The 19,870-nt window shown below is 55.3% G+C and overlaps 3 protein-coding genes across 3 annotated transcripts; 2 read left to right on the forward strand and 1 right to left on the reverse strand.

The window, feature by feature from the left end:
- Window positions 1–1,879: 1,879 nt before the first annotated feature.
- Window positions 1,880–6,390, reverse strand: LOC103196598 (chymotrypsinogen B). The gene is made up of 7 exons (XM_007940367.2): window positions 6,339–6,390; window positions 3,489–3,592; window positions 3,304–3,383; window positions 3,124–3,202; window positions 2,723–2,903; window positions 2,432–2,565; window positions 1,880–2,041 (listed from the first exon to the last, which is right to left on the reverse strand). The coding sequence occupies exons 1-7, from the start codon at window positions 6,388–6,390 to the stop codon at window positions 1,880–1,882; spliced, it is 792 nt and encodes a 263-aa protein (XP_007938558.1).
- A 3,402-nt stretch (window positions 6,391–9,792) lies between these two features.
- On the forward strand, window positions 9,793–13,112 carry LOC103196599 (chymotrypsinogen 2). Its single transcript, XM_007940368.1, has 7 exons — window positions 9,793–9,844; window positions 10,641–10,744; window positions 10,884–10,963; window positions 11,306–11,384; window positions 11,694–11,874; window positions 12,018–12,151; window positions 12,951–13,112. Exons 1-7 carry the CDS (start codon window positions 9,793–9,795, stop codon window positions 13,110–13,112), a joined length of 792 nt encoding a protein of 263 aa, XP_007938559.1.
- Window positions 13,113–13,601: 489 nt separating this feature from the next.
- LOC103196655 (chymotrypsinogen B-like) lies at window positions 13,602–18,750 on the forward strand. The gene is made up of 8 exons (XM_007940420.1): window positions 13,602–13,653; window positions 14,182–14,331; window positions 14,499–14,602; window positions 14,698–14,777; window positions 15,087–15,165; window positions 15,713–15,893; window positions 18,200–18,333; window positions 18,589–18,750. Exons 1-8 carry the CDS (start codon window positions 13,602–13,604, stop codon window positions 18,748–18,750), a joined length of 942 nt encoding a protein of 313 aa, XP_007938611.1.
- Window positions 18,751–19,870: the final 1,120 nt, after the last annotated feature.

Genomic DNA, 19,870 nt, shown 5'->3' on the forward strand with positions numbered 1-19,870 from the left:
TGTCTCTTTAAATATCCAAAATAGTCAAGCCGCTTTTTAAACCTACAAAATGGTGGCACTCTCCAGACCAGCAAAAGTCCACAGCTCAGCCCACCTTTCTCTTCACTTTCTCTGTTTGTTCCCCAGTCACCGTGCACAATTCGTGCAGTCCCTGGCTAGCAGGGTGATTTTTAGGTTAATTTTTAGGTCCTACCACCACTCGGGAATGTCCAAGTCGTTTGTGCCTCAGGGGTGTTCAGGTCCCTGCCAGACCGCAGCTCCGTATGTCTCCTTTTTTGGTATTTTCACGTAAATTCTTCTGCTAGTTGGGGTTTAGTCTACTTCTGTAGCCTTCCCTTCAAGGCTCAGGGGTCCAAGATTATCTTCTGTGTCTGTGTCAATTGGTTTCCCTTTTCTTTGTTCAAGAGGGTCTGTGCAGTCCTTCTGCCTAGTCCGCCATCTCGCCGGAACTTCTTTAGTCCAATTCTTTATCCTTTCTTTCAAAGCTCAGGGCTCCAGGATTATGTTCTGTATCTATGTCAGTTGGTTTCTCTTTTCTTTGTTAGAGGGTCTGTGTAGCTTGTCTGCCTATCACACCATCTTACCAGAAGGCTAGTTTACTTCTTTAAGACTACAAGATGATTTAAAATTATTTATGTGGCTCACATGGTATTTCTTTAGAACACAACTTGATTGGGAGCTCTGGTGGCATAGTACCTAAGGCATTTGACTTTTAAGGCCGGCAGTTTAAACCCACCAGCTACTCCCCTGAAGGAAAATGGGGCAATCTACTTCCAGGAGAGATACTGCCTCGGAAACCCAAAGAGAGATTGCTATGATTCAGAAATGACTCGACAGCAGTGAGCTTAAGGGTTTTTTTTTTTTTTGGGGGGGGGGGGAGGTGGTTGCTTAAAAACAAAAACACCAAACCCATGGCCATCAATTCAGTGACCCTGTAGGACAGAACAGACTGTAGAATTGCCCCGTAGGGTTTTCCAAGGCTATAAATCTTTACGGAAGCAGCCTGCCGGTGGGTTTGAACCACCTACATTTCACTTAGCAGCCTGGCACTTAAGCACTGCACCTCCATGTTGGCCACCAGGTGGCAACCCTATCCCATGTTTACAGCTCAGATTGGTGCCCCACCCCCCTCACCTGGGCCCAGGCTTCTCAGGGAGTAGTTAGCAGAGGAGGCTGCTGATCTTATTGGGAGTAAGGTGTGTGCTAGCTACTCCATTTTTAGTCAATCCATGTCACATTCACTTGTATGGAAATGATTCTCAGTGTAATAAAAGACAGGTACTCTGCTCTCTGAGTTTAAGAGCAGTCATCCTTAAAGACTGGACTTCTTATATATGTAATAGTTTACTTCATCACCTCTGCCCAGCCTTCTCTCATTTTTCTTTTCTCCCTTCCACATGTCCATTCTCCACATCAAGTTCAGTTGTTATGATGCTGTTCATGTCCTTAATTAAAATGTCAAGTTGCCTTTATCACCTAAATCTCAACATATTATGAACCACCATCAGAACACCTCATATTCCACGAGCCAAAGGAAGACGAGGGAAAATGGAGAAAGATTGGAGAAGGGAGCCCAAGCCCAGTCCCATTCCTACCAAGAGGCCAGGTGAGTGGCCTGCTGGCTGCCTCCCCCAGGACCAGCCTTGGAGCACCCTCAGAGGGACATACAGAGCAATGGGAGAACGCAACAGAAGGGAGGGCTTAGCAGGGGGACTATGGGCTTGCCTGTGGGTGGGTGGCAGTGGCACCACCCTGGGGAGTGACTAGGAGCCACTTCACAAGAGTGGCCCAGAGAGACACAAGACACAAGCAGTCCCTGCAACTGTACAGATACCTTTATTGGGGACTGTCTGGGTGGGGGGTTGCAGTACCCACAGGCTCAGTTGCTAGCCAGGATCTCCTGGATCCAGGGGATGAGCGTGGTGACGCGGGCATACACAGCAGGTGTGGAGGTGGAACAGGTGCCGCTGCCCCAAGACACAATGCCCACCAGGGTCCACGCGTCGTCCTTCTGGCAGACCAGGGGGCCACCAGAGTCACCCTGTGTGGGGAGGAAGGACTTATTACCAGGCGTGGAAGGGGTTGTTGGGGCCCTAGTATGTCCTGTCAGAGTCCAGGAGGGGGCTGTGGAGAGACCTGCTCTGTGTGGTGTGAATCAGCTGGATCTGATGGAATCGCATCTTTGTATCCATTCTTGGAGGGACCTGGGGTGGGGCCTTGCCTGCAGCCTGGTCAGTGTCTGTCAGTGTCTTTCAGATGGGCTGAAGGCCTAGCCTCGGGGCTGGTTGTGTGGATGAAATGTCTACGGGAGCCCCCCTACCCAAATCTGTTACTGTTAGTTCCAGCTTCTGCTGGGGTTCAGGTTCAGGGTCTGACGGGAATGGGGAGCCCAGGCAGGGAGGTGGTCAGGGTGGTGGGAGGAGGCAGGTACCATGCAGGAGGAGACGCCACTGGCCCCGGCACAGATCATCACGTCAGTGATCTTGCTGCCCCAGTACTTCTTGCAGTCGGCATTGGACAGGAGGGGCAGGGCTGCCTGCTGTAGCTTCTCAGGGGTATTGAGAGCTGGGGGGACAGGAGACAAAGTCAAGGCCTGTTACCTAGCTCAGCCCAGCCCTTGAGATGCCCTGCACCCTTTTCCTTAAGAACATCCTGTTCTTTTCAGTTCCTTTTCAGATTCTATGCCAGCCAAGCGAAGTTGTTAAAGGCCCCACACGCTCACCGTTGTACTTGGTCTTGCCCCAGCCTGTAGTGGCACAAAGGGAGCCAGCGGGGAAGTCATCTTCAGCCCCGGGCAGGCAGACAGCAGACACGGTCCGGGTGAAGCGGGCGGGTGTGGCCAACTTTAACAGGGTGATGTCATTGCGGACAGTGATCATGTTGAAGTTGGGGTTCTTGAAGACCTGTGGGTGAAGGTCAGGACAACCAGTGAGGGCCTGGCCTGAGTCAGGGACCTGCAGATTTTGAGGAGACAGCTCCTTTCCTGGTGGCCTTTCAGGGGAAATAGCCATGGGGGCTCTGAGTAAGAATCCTGAGGCTGCCCACCCCTCGGCTTGTGTCTCTCCTCCTATACTCCCAGCCTCTCAGCTGAGCTCCCCGCCATGCAGCAGGGCCAGAACATACCTTGGCGATCTTCAGGACCTGGGTATCCTCTGCATCTGAGCCCTGGTCAAACTCCCCAGCCACGACCAGGTGGGAGGTCCTAGACAGTACACGTCAGGGGTTGCGGGGTGGGAATGCACCCTGCCCACCCCACTCCCCTCAACAAGCTGGAAGCAGAGTCTGAGCCCACTTGGGCCTCACCTGACCCCACAGTGGGCGGCAGTGACTACCCAGTCCTCACTGATGAGGGAGCCCCCGCAGAAGTGGAAGCCGGTGCTGTCCTGGGGAGGTAGGTGGGGAGGGTCAGCGACACCCTCCCTGGGCAGCATGCCCCCAGGCTGGCCAATACAACAGGGCCCCCACACATACTCAGATTACCCCCTCACCTGCAGGGACACCTGCCAGGGCCAGGAGCCGGGAACGGCATCCTCCCCGTTGACGATCCTGGACAGGCCATTCAGCACAGGGTGGATTGCTGGCACTCCGCAGCCTGAGGAGGGGGCAAGAGGAAAGACTCAGCCCAGGAGCCGGAGGGGCTCACCTGGAGAGCTCCAGGCCTGTTGGTCAGCCACAGTACCCCACTGCATAGCTGCCACCTCCTCCAAGCTCGGGGCCCCCCGCAGATGCAGCCCCCTGACCCCAGGCAGCCTTCTAGGGCCTACCTCCACCTGGCGCTGCCTTCCTGAAGGAGCAAAAATGGGGAAGGCAGTCTGCTGGCTCAGCTCCTAGCCCCACCCTTCCTTCCTGAGTGAACACAGCCTGGGAGCTGCACCTCCCGGTCCTCTGTTTCCTCAGCTGTAAAATGGGCATCAGAACAGTGCCAGCTTCTGAGCTATGTGAGACAAGCCCCCAAGTACTGGGAAGCCCAGGAGGAACCTGGGATGCTCACACCTGCCTGACAGGTGTCACGTGGCGCCATTTCACACGGCTGTGCTCCTGTGCAAGTCTCTTTCTGCGATCATTCACAATTTTAGGAACTGTTCACTGTGTGAAGTTTTAGTTTCTTTATTAATAAAACAGGGCTTTGATTCCATACCATAAAAGGCCACTGAGGAAACAACATAGTGCTTTAACTTGCAAAACAAAGAGGATGGGTGGGTGTACTCAGTATGTCCATGATGCACCTGCCGCAGGTGACTTCTCAGCACCTGACCACAAGTTCACCACCTGCAGACTGAGGAGAGTCGGGCAGGTGCAGCCTCTACAGCTGGCCAGCGCAGGGCACCATGTCTCCTGCTCCTGCCCACAGAGGCCCTGTTAGCACACACGGAAAACTCCAAAGTCACAAAAAACACCGAACACTAGAAATAAACAGCGTTCCCAGGACAGTCCTTTATGGTGATTAAAATAAATGACTGAGTCTCCATGTCGACGGGAGCTCTGGTAGCATAGTGCATAAGGCACTTGACTGCTAACCAGAAGGCTGGCGGTTCAAACCCACCAGCCACTCCTCAAGAAGGAAGATGGGGCAATCTACTTTCATAGTGATATTGCCTCGGAAACCCAAGGAGGGATCACTATGAGTCAGGTCCCACTTGACGGCACATGACAACAACACATGTCGACTGATAAATCGAGAATGTAACTGGAATAAAGCAAACTGTAAATCTGACAAAGAATACAATGTCATTTACATAAATTTTTGGAATGTAAAAAATTATGTGCGTTGCTCATGAATGTACAAATACGTACTAACTTTCTTTTAAAAACCCACACAGAGACAATGCCCGGCAAGTTCAAATTGGGTTGACCTTCCAAGGAGGGAGGAGAAGGGGTGCTTCAGTAAAATCTGCTTTATTGTTTAACCAGACGTGTCTGAATCAAACCTGCCACGGCCGTAGCACTGGCTAATCCTGGTGTCTCCATCATTACTGTAAGTATAGAAAGCTACACGGTAGCAAGTGCCCGGCACCGTGAATAGGAGCTTGGAGGTGTGTGGTCACCCCTCACCCTGCCCACTGCTGTCACCACCTAGGCACTTTTGCAGCCAGAGACTGGAGAGGCCTGACTTTTTGGGAGGAGGTGTTTCTTTCTTTCTTTTTTTTTTTTTTAATTTTTAATTGTGATTTGGGTGGAAGTTTACAGAACAAATTCACTTTCCGCACAGCAGCTCATAGTTTCACAACATTGACTGCAATTCCCACAGTGTAACAGCTCTCTTCCCACTTCCTTCATTTTCCTCTTCTTTGTGTCCTTCTTTCCTATGCATTCCTGTCCCCCATGAGCTGTCTCCCTGTGCAAATGCTGCCCTTCTGTTCTCCCATAATTGATCATTCTAAGGAGTGTATCTACCTGATGTAAGTGTTCACGGTATATGCCTGTCCATATTGTTTGCCTGGAAGCCACGGTAGTGAGTTCAGTTCCAGATCTGAAGAGTAACTAGGCCAAAGTCTCAGTGGTCTCACCAGGCTCTCTCACACCAGTAAATCTGGTCATTTTCATGAATTTGAGTTTTGTTCCACATTGTTCTCCCACTGGCCATGATCTCCTGTACTGATCCCTTCCCAAGTGGTTGACAGTCGTAGCCAAGTACCATCTAGGTCTTCTGGTCTCATGGTCATATAGGCTGAGCTTAGCACAGTCCACTAGTCCCTTGGACTAATTGTTTCCATGCATCTTTGTTTTTCTTTATTCTTCTTTGCTCTGGATGAGGGTTGATCCATTGTTGCATCTAAGTGGCCACTTGCAAGCTTTTAAGACCCCAGTTGCTACTCACCAAAGTAGGATGTAGAACCATGTTTTTGTGTAGTATGTTACACCAATTGAGCTTGATGCCCCCTGCGACCATGGTCCCAAGCCCACAGGTCCAATTACTCCTTCAGGGGGGTTGGCTGTGGCTAAGAAGTTATCATGACTTTGCCCCTTGTTAGGTCTATTTTGTATATTACAGCATATACAAAAACGTATGTGGAAATATCGTTTGCCAGCCTTATATATGGTCATGGATAATTCCCTTTTGCCTAGACATACCTGACTGTGCAGCCTGTCTACCCCTCTACCTACCAGTAGAGTAATGTCTTATCACCGAGGGTTTGTATTTGTTGTCTGTCTGAGAGGCCAGACTTGTCTTCTTTCCTCCCAGCATAGGGTGAGGGCTCTGAATGCCCTAGAAGAACCCTGTTCCTTCCTGCAGCCTCAGAATGCCTCGCCAGGGAGTGACCCAAGGGTGTAGAGAAGGGGGTCCAGACTGCACTCCTGGCCAGGCCCCTCCTCCCTGGCTGGCTGGCAGCACTTACCGAAGGTGGCCCCCACAAGGGCGAAGCATGAGAGGAACCAGAGAAAGGCCATGGTGCTGCAGTCAGATGAGGACCTGCCTGCTGTAGGGGCCCCTTTTGTATCCCCAGGGTCTCCCAAGCCCCACCCAGCCCCTCTGGCCCTGCCCAATAAGGGATGCCTGAGAGCCATTCCCCTTGTTATTCAAGGGCCTTGGACGACCAAGTCCCTCTCATGGGGACAGCCCAGCCCCTGAGAAGGGAGCAGCTGCTTTGGCAATGTCGGGATCTCCCAGGCTGCAGGCGAGGCCACAGAATCGGCAGGCAGGACTCTCCTGTACCCAACTCCTCAGTTAAAGCAGGTTCAAAGCATCCAGCTGGTTGCTTCTGGAGGGAGTTTTAAATTCCCCCTTGAGCATGGGCTCCACTTCTCAGCAAGGAGTGTATACAGTGCTTAATATTGATCTACAGGGAAAGTATGCCCAAGGGTCGCTCATGACCCAGGCCAGACAAGCAAGTTCCGAGCCTGCATCTGAACTGTGCCCACAACCCTGGAATCGCCCACACGAGGTCTGCTAACAGCTGACAGGCCGGCCATGTCTGCCTCAACTAATTCTCTTTCCTGTGATAGTTTACAATTTAAATGACTCCACTGTATGTATCAGGTTTTATTTTCTTATAAAATGGAACTTTGATTCCACACTATAAAGTACACACTGAGGAAACAGAGCAAAGAACAAAGCTTTTCCAGAAAAGGAAGTCTGCCTAAGTGGAGATGGAGGACCTGTCAGCATTTTGTGCACAGGGTCTTGCACTCGCTGGCTGGCTCTGCAGCCAGGCACTGTTCTAAGCACTCACCTGAACAGAGCTGACCTTGCAGGGTTGGGACACAGTGTGCGGTACTGAGAGGGAGCAGATAATACTGTAGAAAGCAATGACTCCAAGGTGATAAATATGGTGACCCAGGATAAGGAATGAGGAGCAGGGAGACACTGCTGTTCTAGGTCGGGACAGGGCTGTCAGCAAAGCCCCGAGGCAGAAGGACTGAGTCTTCGTCTAAGGTTTTCAGGGCCACGGTCACTGTGGAAGAAGAGGTGAGCAGGACAGTGTCACAGGCCTGGTTTTGACTGGAACTAGACTGATTTTAAAGTTTTGTCTGTCTTTAATTTATAAATTTAGGTTTTGTTTTAGAGTTGTGCGTTCTCAGCAGAGGAGATGGTCAACAACTTTTGAACTACTGGTTGAGCAGGGATCTGGCCCTTGGGGACAGTGGCGAGGCCCTGGCTGGCACAGAGTCCTGGAGGCTTGAGACCCTGTTCTGTGGAGAGGTCCCGAGCCCAGGGTGACAGAGGGCTGGGACAGTGGCTGTTTACTAGCTGGTACACAAGCTCTTGATATTTTAACACCCTCCCTGGACACCCATGGGCATCCCGCAGGCCTGACTATGAGCATGAATGATTCTATTGAAGTTCCTTATCTAAGTCAGGGTACTTTATTGAAATACTAACATTTGTTGATTGGGTTATGGTTTTTTTTAACACACTGCAAGCAAGGAGTCAAACCATTTGTATTTCTCTTGCTTCTCAGCAAAAAGCAGATGCAACCAGAGTCTCCAAGCTAAGCTCACAGACTAGTACAAGGCAGAGTGTGGAGAGGAGGGTGGGAGAGCTTCCCCGTCTACAAGGGGATGGGAGCTGGCAAGGGCCAAGGTAACCGGGTCACGTTTATGTGTATTTGCCAACATGCTTTTTAAAGTCAGTCCTTTTGGTCCCCAATCCACCCTCTATCAAACCAGACTGTGAGGTGAGACTCCTAAGGAGCAGGATTATAATTTGTTACAAAGAGTGATGGCCACTTCCCACAGCCATCTCCCCACGTCTTGAGCCCATGGGGTTCTTATGGAGGCTCGCCCACCCTAGCCCCAAGGGGAGAGCTCTGATGAATCCTAGCCAGAGGACGCAGAGGTAAGAGCTACGCCTGGCCTCTCTGCACTTCACAGTCCTATAAGGAGTGGTGCTGGGTGCTCTTGCAGCCTTTTTTTTTGTGTGTGTGTGTGTGATTTGGGTGAAAGTTTACAGAGCAAATTCACTTTCTATATAGCAGTGCACACACACGTTGTCTCATGACATTGACTACAATTTACCCCGATACAACAGCTCCCCTCCCACTTCCTCCCGATAGTTACCTCTTCCCTGTGTCCATCCCTCCCCCACCATACACTCCTGCCCCTTGAACTGTCTCTCTCTGCGTAAAGTCCTTCCTCTCTGATGATGGGGGTTGAGGAGGGGGTGCTGCCTCCGGGTCTCATGGGCAGGGGCAGGAAAGGCAGCGGGGCACTGGACAGGCAGGGATCACCCTCCCTCAAGTCCAGCTGTGATTGTTCCCAAAAGCCAGAGCAACCTGGGGAGGGGGGGGTCCTGGGGTAGGCGGGGCAGGACCAGCTGTTGGCTCCCATGGCCATGGCCATGGCCATGAGTTGGCTCAGGTCAGGCCCAGGGCTACCAGGTATGGTCTCCACCAACTTCCTTCTCAACACATGCCCTGTTGGGTCCATGGCTTAACAGTGCCCCAGTGTCAGGGAAGATCAGCCTCCCTCCAAAATTCCTCCTCCACCAGCTTCCCAGTTGTTTGGAAAGCTTCCCGTTTGTTTCCCCATGCTGTTGCCCAAGCTGGACACCAGGTCTCCCTGCCCCATCACTTCACCCATTTCATCCCCATGGACTCTCACTGGGGTGATGGTAGCACCTCCTGGCTGGTCCATGGCCGCAGGATACCACTTGCTCAGCTCAAGGGGCCCATGTGCCCTGCCACCAGGGTGTAGGGGCATGGTTCAGTGTGAGGGGACAGAGGTGAGGTACCCCTTCAAGCAGCTCTGTACAGTGACCACCAAATGTTCAATTGGGCCTTCACTAGGCCTCCTTGGCCATCCCATTAGGGTGGAGCATGCTGGCCACGTGTGCCCTCATTCATGCCTCTGTCCCATGCCACGAGGCACAGGCCTGGTCCCCATACCTAGCCTGACCATACCACCTAGAGCTTTGGAACAACTAACACACCAACCAAATTATTGGTCCAAGGCCTCCCAGACCACAAGAGACCAGGCTGGCTTAACCCCAGGGCTTCTGGCCAAGTTGGAAGGGCCTCCCTGGGCAGGCCTGCTTGCAGCCCACAGGACCCTCACAAGTCAGGGCCTGGAGGAGGTGACCCAAGCATCCCAACCCCTTCCCCTTGGCTATGGGTTGAGGGCCACCCTGTTCAGCTCTGCCCGTGCTCTTGGCACTAGCACCAAATGCAGCCCAGGCACAGCTGCTGCCATCCCAGGCCCCAGTGCCACCTCAGCTCTGGCACATGCTGCCCTGTGGACACACTCCCAGGAAAGACATTATCGCCCCAAGGCCTCCAGACAGCAGCCTGCCACCCAGGGCATATAAGGGGCTGTGCCCAGGCAGCAGTGACATAGCTTACTGACAGCAGCACCATGACCTTCCTCTGGCTCCTCTCCTGCTGTGCCCTCCTGGGCACTGCCTTTGGTGAGTGTTGGGGTCTAGGTGGAGGCAGGAAGGCTGTCTCCCCAAAATCTAACCCCAGAAGTGGGGTCCCTGTTTTCAGGTCAGCTGTGCTAGGTGGTGTGAACTGACCCTGAGCCAGTTCTGCACAGAGCCTCACTGAGCCCATCTCTACATTGAGGACGAGGAGAGGACTAGACCAGACCACAGGGCTCCCTCCCACACAGTCTCAGACGTGACCTTGAGCCTGACAACTAGGGCCCTGGCTCCCTTTCCCTGGGGAGAGGGAGGATGTGGTTGGGGCTGCCCGGAGGCCTCGCACCCTGTGCTGGGAACAGGGAAGACCCGTACACTTGGTGGCTTCCACACAGGCTCAGATCATGAGCATGTGGGCATTGGAGGCTGGGCCCCAGCAGCCTCTCAAGATCTCGAGCCCCTCCTGGTGCCGGGAGCACAGCTGGGGCTATGCCAGCTGACTGTTCAACCCTATGAGCTTAGCAACTTATGGCCCCCATTTTGCTGAGAGGAACCTGAGACTCAGAGTGGTTTCCTGAGGCAGGGATGGGCTCGGATTTAAACCCAGAGCGTCAACTTTGCTTTGGCCCATGGCCCACCTCACATGCAGCATGGTCTGCTCATCCAGCCTCAGGTCTGGCCCCTGACAGATCCAGGGCTGGGGGTGGGTGAGGCAGGGCAAGCTTCTCAGAAATGAGGGGGGGCCGGACTCCAGGTCTGAGGCTGGGACGGTTGGACCTGGCTACTGGGACCAGAGTTGGTCCCGACCTGATCCTTCACCTTCTGCCCTTTGCCCCATCCCTAGGCTGCGGGGTCCCCAGCATCCACCCCGTGCTCAGCGGTCTCTCCCGAATTGTCAATGGGGAGGATGCTGTTCCTGGCTCCTGGCCGTGGCAGGTGTCACTACAGGTGAAGAACCAGCCCCCACCCTGACCCTGAAGCAGTGAGCAGAAGAGGAAGAAGGGAGGGTGGCAGGAAGAGGGCCCCACCCTGGAGTGGGAGCTGGGGCCTTCTGGCCACCGCTGACCCTCCCCACTTCCATCCCCAGGACAGCACCGGCTACCACTTCTGTGGGGGCTCCCTCATCAGCGAGGACTGGGTAGTCACTGCTGCCCACTGCGGGGTCAGGTGAGGCCCAGGTCTGCAGGGTGGGAATGAGGACCCCCAGCACTAAGAACAAGTTCTCTGACCCCTTTGAGCCTTGTCTGGAAATGTGTGGACTGGACTGGTGTTAGTCTTGCCTGTCTCCCAAGGTTGCTGGGAAGGAAGAATGTGGCCCGTCGCAGGTGCAGCTGGCCCAGCTCTGTGAGCATCCCACGTGTGTGCACACACAGGCACACTCCCTCATGTGTGCACACATGCACTTGACTGCATTCTGCATTCCCACAAGTTTGCACACTGCACACCACCTCACAGCAGGAGCCCCCACCTCACAACAGGAACCTCTCTCCTTTCTCTGGCCCTCTCCAGGACCTCCCACCTGGTCGTGGCTGGGGAGTTTGACCAGGGCTCAGATGCAGAGAGCATTCAAGTGCTCAAGATTGCCCAGGTATGGTGATCAGGGAGTCCAGGTGTGACCCCTGGGCAGGAGAGAGCTCTACGGAGTGTGTGGTCCAGGGAAAGCTCGGCTGGACCAGGAGACCACCCTCCCCCAAGCCCTTCCAGGTCACCCCAATACCCCGAGATTAGACAAAGCAGCCAGGCAGAAAACAGGGTGTACACACTGGTCCTTGGCTCCACAGGCCATTGTCCAAAGAGAAAACTGAGGCTGATGGGGGGGAAGCCATGCACCTCTGGTCAGGCCTGCAGCCCCACAGTAGCTTCCTCCCCAACTGCGCATGTCCACTCTCACCCACAGGTCTTCAAGAACCCCAAGTTCAACATGTTCACCATCAACCATGACATCACCCTGCTGAAGCTGGCCACGCCCGCCCGCTTCACCCAGACCGTGTCTGCTGTGTGCCTGCCCAGTGAGGACGATGACTTCCCGGCCGGCTCCCTCTGTGCCACCACAGGCTGGGGCCTCACCAAGCACACCAGTGAGTCAGCGGCTGGCTGGCTGGCCTGGTGGGCATGTGGGTGGGTGCATGGGAGGGAGGTGTAGGCGGGCGCGTGGAAAGGAGGTGCAGACCAGGCGGCAGGATGGGGCTACAGCTGTTGAGTGTTCCCTCTGCCTTTCCAGATGCCAACACCCCTGACCGCCTGCAGCAGGCAGCCCTGCCCCTCCTGTCCAACGCTGACTGCAAGAAGTACTGGGGCAGCAGGATCACCGACCTCATGGTCTGCGCCGGGGCCAGTGGCGTCTCTTCCTGCATGGTACCACCTCAGGGCTCCCAGCACCCCTTCCCTTCTAGCCCAGGGTGGGTTCAGGGAAAAGCCCAGGCCTAGGCAGGGAGAATGGAAACGGAAGCAGCAGGCAGGTCTCTCTCTCTCCAGGGTCTCCCTCTCTCCCTGGGGCGCCTGCCCATGCAGTCGGGGAAGCAGGGCTCCTGGGGCACCCTGGAGCTCAGGAGAGGGCTGGCGGAAGAAGGTCTCTGTTGAAAAATTCCATGATAGCGTCGTCTAAGCAAATGGCACCTCTCGGAGTGTGCAGCCTGACAGTGGCACACGGAGGCCTAGCCATCACCGGAAGTGTGAGGGCAGCCCATGGCCAGCCTCACCCAAGCTCTCACTAGTCAAACTGGCTTTGCTAAGACTACTATGGACCCCAGAGTCCCTGGTGGGTGCAACAGTTAATGAATTCAGCTACTAACTCAAAGGCTGGCAAGGCTTGAACTCACTGCCCAGCAGAAAGGCCTTGTAATCTCCTTCTGGAACATCAGCCACTGAAAACACTATGGATGCAGCTCTAAGTGACACACGTGGGGTCACTGTGAGTTGGAATCAAGGTGACGACAATTTTTTTTTTTCCATTTCTGTGGATCCTGCTCCCCCCTTATGGCCCAGACTTCCTGGGGGAATAGCACAACAGGAGCTGCTGAGTTTTTGGTCACAATCTGTCCAATATGAGTGTGACAAGTGTCAGGCCCTTGGCTAGGCTGTGGCGCCAAGTCCAGGGCCCCTCAGCCAGGCCAGCTGAGTCACCGCAGCTCCAAGCCCTCTCTCCCTTCTGCAGGGTGACTCTGGCGGCCCCCTGGTCTGTCAGAAGGATGGCGCCTGGACCCTGGTGGGCATCGTGTCCTGGGGCAGCGGCACCTGCTCCACCTCCTCCCCCGGCGTATATGCCCGTGTCACTGGCCTCATGCCATGGGTGCAGCAGATCCTGGCTGCCAACTGAGCCTGTGCCCTCCCAACCCACACCACACAAACCCTCAATAAAGCCGTGGAAACCCGTCAGTGTGTCTGTCCTGTGTCAGGGCCACTGAAGCCTCTCTCCGCTCCTGAACATGGACCTTCCCTGGGCCGGGAAGGCGGTGGGGTTCTCTAGGTGCCCCTTCCAAGACCCCTTGCCTATCACCTGGGCTCCAGCTCCCCAGAGAGTCCAGGAAGGCCACAGGAGAGAAAGGGGAGGGGGAGAAGGGCCTGTGCAGGCCCCCCTCTGCCCCCAGGGAGAAGGTGGCCAAGAGGAAGCCCATGCTGACCCCACACACCTGTGTTTCCGGGAATCTCTTCCCAGGCCCACACTGGGGCCAGGTGGCCTATCAGCCTAAGAACTCACGATAAGGACAGGAGATGGCGAGGCCAGCTGTGATTGGTGGGCTGAGAAATATAACGGGGGGTCCACCAGGCAAGCCCACACCACCTCCCAGACTCCCAGCCAGACACCATGGCCTTTCTCTGGATCTTCCTTGGCTTCCCCCTCTTTGGCACGAGCTTTGGTAAGTGCTGGCTCCGGGGGGCTGGCAGGCAGGGCACACCTCTCCATCACCCTTCGCTGATGCCCAGGAGCAGGGAGGTCCCAGCCGTTAGGCAACTGTGCTCACCAGCTTGTGGGCGACCTTCCCCTCACCATCGTCCCCCTCACACGCATCTCCAGTCCTCGGCTGCTCCCACCTGGCCTTCCTGGTCCTGGGACCCCTCCAGGCCTCCGCTTCTATCCCAGATTCACACACCTGTGGGAAACCACCACCTGGAGATCCCACAAGCACCTAAAATTCAACTAGACATACTGGGTCCCCTCTTGTCTCTGTCTCCTCCATCCACATGGACAGCCACCCAGAGCCAGAGAGTCACTGGGCTCCTTCACCCTCTAAACCCAGCACCAAGTCCTGTGGATTCCGCCTTGGGAGTGTCCTGCCTGCCTCCTCAGTGCAGCCCTGCACCCTGGGGACCTGGGCAGCCTCCCGGGGTTGTGCCCTCCAGATGGGCAGCATCTTCAGCCCACTGGGCTCTTGCCACAAACTCAGACAGTGAGAGCACCAAGGGCCTGGAGGAGCAGGAGACCCCACCCCATAGCCAGGGACCCTGCCTTCAGGCAGAGGTGGGGTGCTGCTCACTGGAGGTGCCCGGGCCCGGCCTATCAGCTCTGGGCTCCCAGTTCCAGGCCTTGCTCACAGGTGCCCTTGGCCCCCAGCCCCTCCACAGGGCCCCTGAGGGTGGCTGCTGAACAGTGAGTGGGCTGAATGCCCTAGAGGGCTAAAGCTCTGGGCACTGCAGGGGGCTGGAGGTGCCCTGCCCTATTGGGACACAGTCAACAAACCAGCCACCCTGTCCCTGTCCCCAGGCTGCGGGGTCCCTGCCATCCAACCTGAGCTCAACAGTCTGTCCAGAATTATCAATGGGGAGGACGCTGTTCCCGGCTCCTGGCCCTGGCAGGTGTCCCTCCAGGTGAGGAGGCGGCTGAGGTGGGGTAGGGGTGAGGAGACCTGGAGAGGAAACAGCCAAGGCCGACTCTCCCCCACCCCCACCCCCACCCTACACAGACCCGCTCTGGTTTCCACTTCTGCGGGGGCTCCCTCATCAGCGAGGACTGGGTGGTCACCGCTGCCCACTGCGCGGTCAGGTAAAGTGAGGGCTCGGGCAGTTGAGGCTCCTGGGCTGTGAGAAAATGACCCTCACCCATTCCCAACCCCAACCAGACCCCGCATCCACGCCCACTCCAACCAGACCCTAGCTTGGGGGACTCTAGTCTGGCCCTGGGCCCTTACTGTACAGATGGGAAAACTGAGGCCCAGTATGAGGGAGGGATGACCCAAGGTCACCGTAAGATTCCGTGGCCAGCTGGGGCCCAGCCCTGCCGGGCACCCTTCCCGAGCCCTGCCGAAGAGGCGGCTGTGAGCCTGAGCACTGCTGCCACCTCTTCTCTCTCCAGGAGGAGCCACAGGGTGGTGATCGGGGCATCTGATCGTAGCTCCGACCAGGAGGTCGTCCAGGTGCTCAGGATTGCTAAGGTACAGCCGGGCGGGCACGGCAGCGAGGGGCCGCAGCCAACGCTCCCGGGGCTCGGCAGGCAGCGAGTGTGGTGGCAGGAGCCCGTGCCCCAGGGCTCAGGTTTGCCCCATGCGTCTTGGCTTCTGGTGCTCACGAGCACCTCGCCCAAGTGTTTTTTTTCCCTGCCTCAAAGCTCCTTTTTAAATATGGTAACTTATTGTAGAGAAATGTGAAAAAAATATAATAATTAAACATCACCAGCATGCCACAAAAGAGCTCTGGTGGTGTTTGTTTAAGGCATTGACTGCTAACCAAAAAGTTGGTGGTTCGAACCCACCAGCCACTCCATGAAAGAAAGATGAGTCAGTCTGCTTCTGTAAAGATTTACAGCTGTGGAAACCCAATGGGGGTCACTGAGTCAGAAATGACTCAATGGCAGTGAGTTTCATTTTTCAGAACATGCCCCAGGTCATGTTTCTACCAGTCTTTGTTCCTGATTCTCTGTCCAGCCCTATGGGACACGAGCCTCCCCTTTCTTCTCCCATGCCTTCCACCCCTTCCTCCCAGGTGTTTGAACACCCTCTGTGGGACGAGCAGACGGTTGAAAACGACATCACTCTGCTGAAGCTGGCAGCACCAGCCCAACTCTCTGACACCGTGTCCCCCGTCTGCCTGCCCAGCGCCAGCGCCACCTTCCCTGCGGGCTCCCTGTGTGCCACCACGGGTTGGGGAAGGACCAGGCCCACTGGTGAGTGCGCCCTGCAGGGGCTTTTTAGGAGAATGAGGCTCATTTGGGGTCTTTTGGTCTAAATTCCAGGCACAATTATAAATCATTCCATTTCTTTATGTAAAATCCTCTTAATTAAAAATTGACCAAGCATGAATAAAAATGAGGTTCAGTAGTGAGATACTTGGACAGTGAATCTGTGAAGCAAGAAACACCCTCGAGTAATCTCTTTCATCATCTACAACAATGAACTCCAGCTGATCCAAGCCCTGAAGGTAAGACCTAAAATTATAAAGACCATCAAGGAAAAAACAGGGACAAGCTTAGGGGCCCTGAAACATGGCATAATTATAAAAAATGACTAAGAACACAAAAACCCCAGAAGACAAAACAGATAACTGGGACCTCCTAAAAGTTAGACACTTAGGCACATCAAAAGGTTTCACCAAAAGAGTCAACGGAGGACACACAAACGGAAAAAAAAGTTTGGCAATGACATACCTGACAAAGGACTAATCTCTAAAATTTAGAGAAAACGTTAACATCTCAGCAACAAAAAGACAAATAATCCAATTAAAAATGGGCAGAAGACATTAACAGATCCTTCAAAGAAGACATGCATTCAGGCAGCCAACAAAAACATGAAGAAATGCTTGCCATCATTAGCCGTTCGAGAGACGCTGGGAGAGAGGCAAAGCAAAACAAGGAGATATCATCTCCCCCCAGCACAAATGACAAAGTTCAAAACAACAGGCAACAACAAATGCTGGTGAGGATGTGGAATCCTCCTAAGTTGCTGGTGGGGCTGTAAAATGGTGCAACCACTGTGGAAAACGAAAAGCTGGAAACAGAAATACCCTATGCTCCAGCAATCGCACTGGATTCCTGAGAAATAAGGACCATGACACAGATAAATGCACCTCCACATTCATCGCAGTACTGTTCACAGTTGGAACGACGTAAATGCCCATCAATGGATATATGTATAAACAAACTATGGAACACACACACAACGGAATACGATGCAACACTGAAGAACAACGAGGACTCTGCAAAACGTGGGTGACTCTGCAGGACGTTATGCTAAGCGAAATTAGTCAATTACTCCTGTAAAACGTCATGAAAAGGTTTCAAACAAAAATAAACATTCTTTGATGGTGACCAGGGATGGGCGGGAAGGGAAGGTAAACCACTAACTACAGGGTAGACACATACGAACTTGCGTGAAGGGGAAGGCGATATAAAACGAGGAGGAGGTCTGCACGAACTGATCAAGGAAAGACGCCGGCGGAGCGCGAATTCAACGCAACAGAGCTAAACACCAACTCATCCGTAATCCTTCAGTTAACAGTAATAACAACAACCAATAATCCATGAGAGGCCAGACACACCAGCTGGACAGGTGTGGGAAAGAGAACGGGACCATACCCACAGAAAATTTAAAACATACCCGAGGAGACTGGGCATCGCCCTGCAGACCTGCTGAGCCCGGCAGCAGCGTTGCATTTCCGGCCTGGATGCGGCTCTGATCTCGGGCAGAACGCGCGTCAAGCTCGGGGCAAGTCTTGGCTGGGAGTCAAATGTAAATGTTAGGCCGGTTCCAGGCTTCGGGTGTCGGGCCGAAGCCACAGGTCCCTCCACCCAGGCCTCGGCCCACCGCGGCCGGGTCCTCATTCTCTCCCCAACACGACACACGCAGCCAGGCCGACGAGGCAGCCGCGCGCCGGCTGGCCCGCCCGCCCGCTCGCTGAAGCGTTGTCTTCTCAGCCCGGCTCCCGGCACTTCCGTCACAGGAAGTGCACGCTCCGCGGCGGAAGAGGCCGCCGGCCTCCCGGCCGGCCCCACCGTGGCCGCTGCTGCCCAAACCGCGCCAGCGCTGGGCAGGCGTTGTTTGAACCGTGCTTGAGCGAAGCCCCCTGGTGCTGGGGTGGAACGTGAAGGCAGTGCAGTCCGCGGAGTGTAGGGAAACCCAGGGAAGGCACAGGGCGGTCTGGCGGGGGAGGGGGCACGGCGCTTGGCTGCTAGCCGGGGGCTGGAGGTCAGCAGTGTGAACCCATCACTCTCAGAGAGGCCCTTCCCCCGCCCAGACGCTCCGCGTTAGGAGGCCGCGCTCTTGTTCCGTCAAGATTTGCAGCCTTGGAAAGCCATGGGTCAGAATCCACTCCATAGCAGTGAGTTTGGTTTGATTTCTGAGGGGAAGCGGCAGAGTGTGGCTTCCCGTGACCTCCTCTCCGGGGGAGGGCGGGAGTCTGAGGGGCCCTGGCCCGCCTCCTCGGTGGTGGGCTGGGCCAGGTGACAGGCCCCGACTCTGTCCGTTGGCCTTGCAGCCGACAAGACCCCCGAGAAGCTACAGCAGGCATTCCTGCCCCTCCTGTCCAAGGCTGACTGCAAGAAATACTGGGGCAGCCGGATCACCCCCCTCATGGTGTGCGCCGGGGCCAGCGGCGTGTCCTCCTGCATGGTACCACCGCCTCCCGCCACCCTGCCCGGGCTCCCACTCCTTTCTGACCCAGGACACCCGCCCCAGACCGAGGGAGGGCTCCCGTGGGCGTTGATGGGCTCTCCAGGACTAAACCCAGGTCCAGCTGATTCTTGCTGTCACACGGAGTGGGTCTCTCTGTACCCTTATCCCCCCCTGGACTCCCACAGGTCAGAGCACACTAGGGCCCCAGTACCCCCTTCCACACCTGGCAACACGCCCTGTCTCCCCACACAGGGCGACTCCGGTGGCCCCCTGGTCTGCCAGGAGGATGGTGCTTGGACCCTGGTGGGCATCGTGTCCTGGGGCAGCAACCAGTGTCACCCGTTCTCACCAGGTGTGTATGCCCGCGTCAGCAAGCTTATGCCCTGGGTGCAGGAGGTTCTGGAGGCCAACTGAGCCCACCTGTACCCCACTCTTCACATCCGTGTAAACCGGAATAAAACCCCAGAGCAGCTGTTTGGTCCTTCATTAGTTTCTGTGTCCTCGCTGGGGTTGGCTGGGAGCTGGGGGGATGGGCATGAGGGGCATGGGGTAGATGCCTTCACTGGAGTCCACTTTATGGAGTTAGAACAGTTGACAGACCACTCAGCCCACTTCCATTTTTCGTAAGGAGAGGGAAACTGAGGCCCAGGGTCACATACAGCAGGTTAGAGTTGGGAGCAGCACCTCCTGATTTGCACCCTGCCGCCACCTTTGCTCAGCCCTTCCTCTCAGAGAGGCCCTTCCCCCGCCCAGACGTAGTAGGCACAGGCCAGCCTAGGTGAGCCTGCTCTCTATAGGGCCCCATTCACAAACCCCAGCATTGCCCCGGCAGCAGGGGGAGGACATGCTGACCCAGAGCAATGGCACCCTGACTTGGAAGCCTAGTCCCTGTGATTCACACTAAAACTCTTTGGAAGTGCACAGCTGAGACAATGAGCTGCTCTCCAGGAGCACAGTTCTGGAAGGCAGGCTACAGCCCTCACCCCAGTCCCCGTGAACACCCCGCCCAAGACCACCTTCCTTCCTGAGACCACCTTCCTTCCCACCTCAGGAGGCTGCTGCCCGTTATTCAAATTTTATTTAAATGTAGACTATTGGTCGAATGATTGGAAAATCAATAATGAAAAATAGTTCTTTAGGGTTTTGTCCTGGTGCAGAGAAGGGACATACCAAGCTGCACTTTCTCTGCAGGAGACACGGCACAGGGGCTACAGTTATTCCAGGGTTCACTCAAGACCCTGCAGCTGAGGGACCTGCCACACCCTGGCCTGGTCCTGTATCTGCAGCCCCAGGCCCTCCCATCAGACATGTCCTGGGCAGCAATGCTCAGGGAAGACCGCCAGCCCCTCTCCTGGCTCGGCTCCCAGAGACCAGCTCTGCGTGGCTCTTCTGAGGCCTGTTCTACATCCTGCACTGTCATCCATATGTACACATCCCTGGGCGGCCTGGGACACCGGGCCCAAGGCGGAGCTAGAGTTGTCTGTCCCGATGCTGAGGCATGGCGGCTCTCAGGCCATTGCTGCCCTCTTCCTGC

This window comes from Orycteropus afer, unplaced genomic scaffold (assembly GCF_000298275.1).
Source record: "Orycteropus afer afer isolate SDZICR_OR568_19922 unplaced genomic scaffold, OryAfe1.0 scaffold00067, whole genome shotgun sequence".
Taxonomy (NCBI): Eukaryota; Metazoa; Chordata; class Mammalia; order Tubulidentata; family Orycteropodidae; genus Orycteropus; species Orycteropus afer.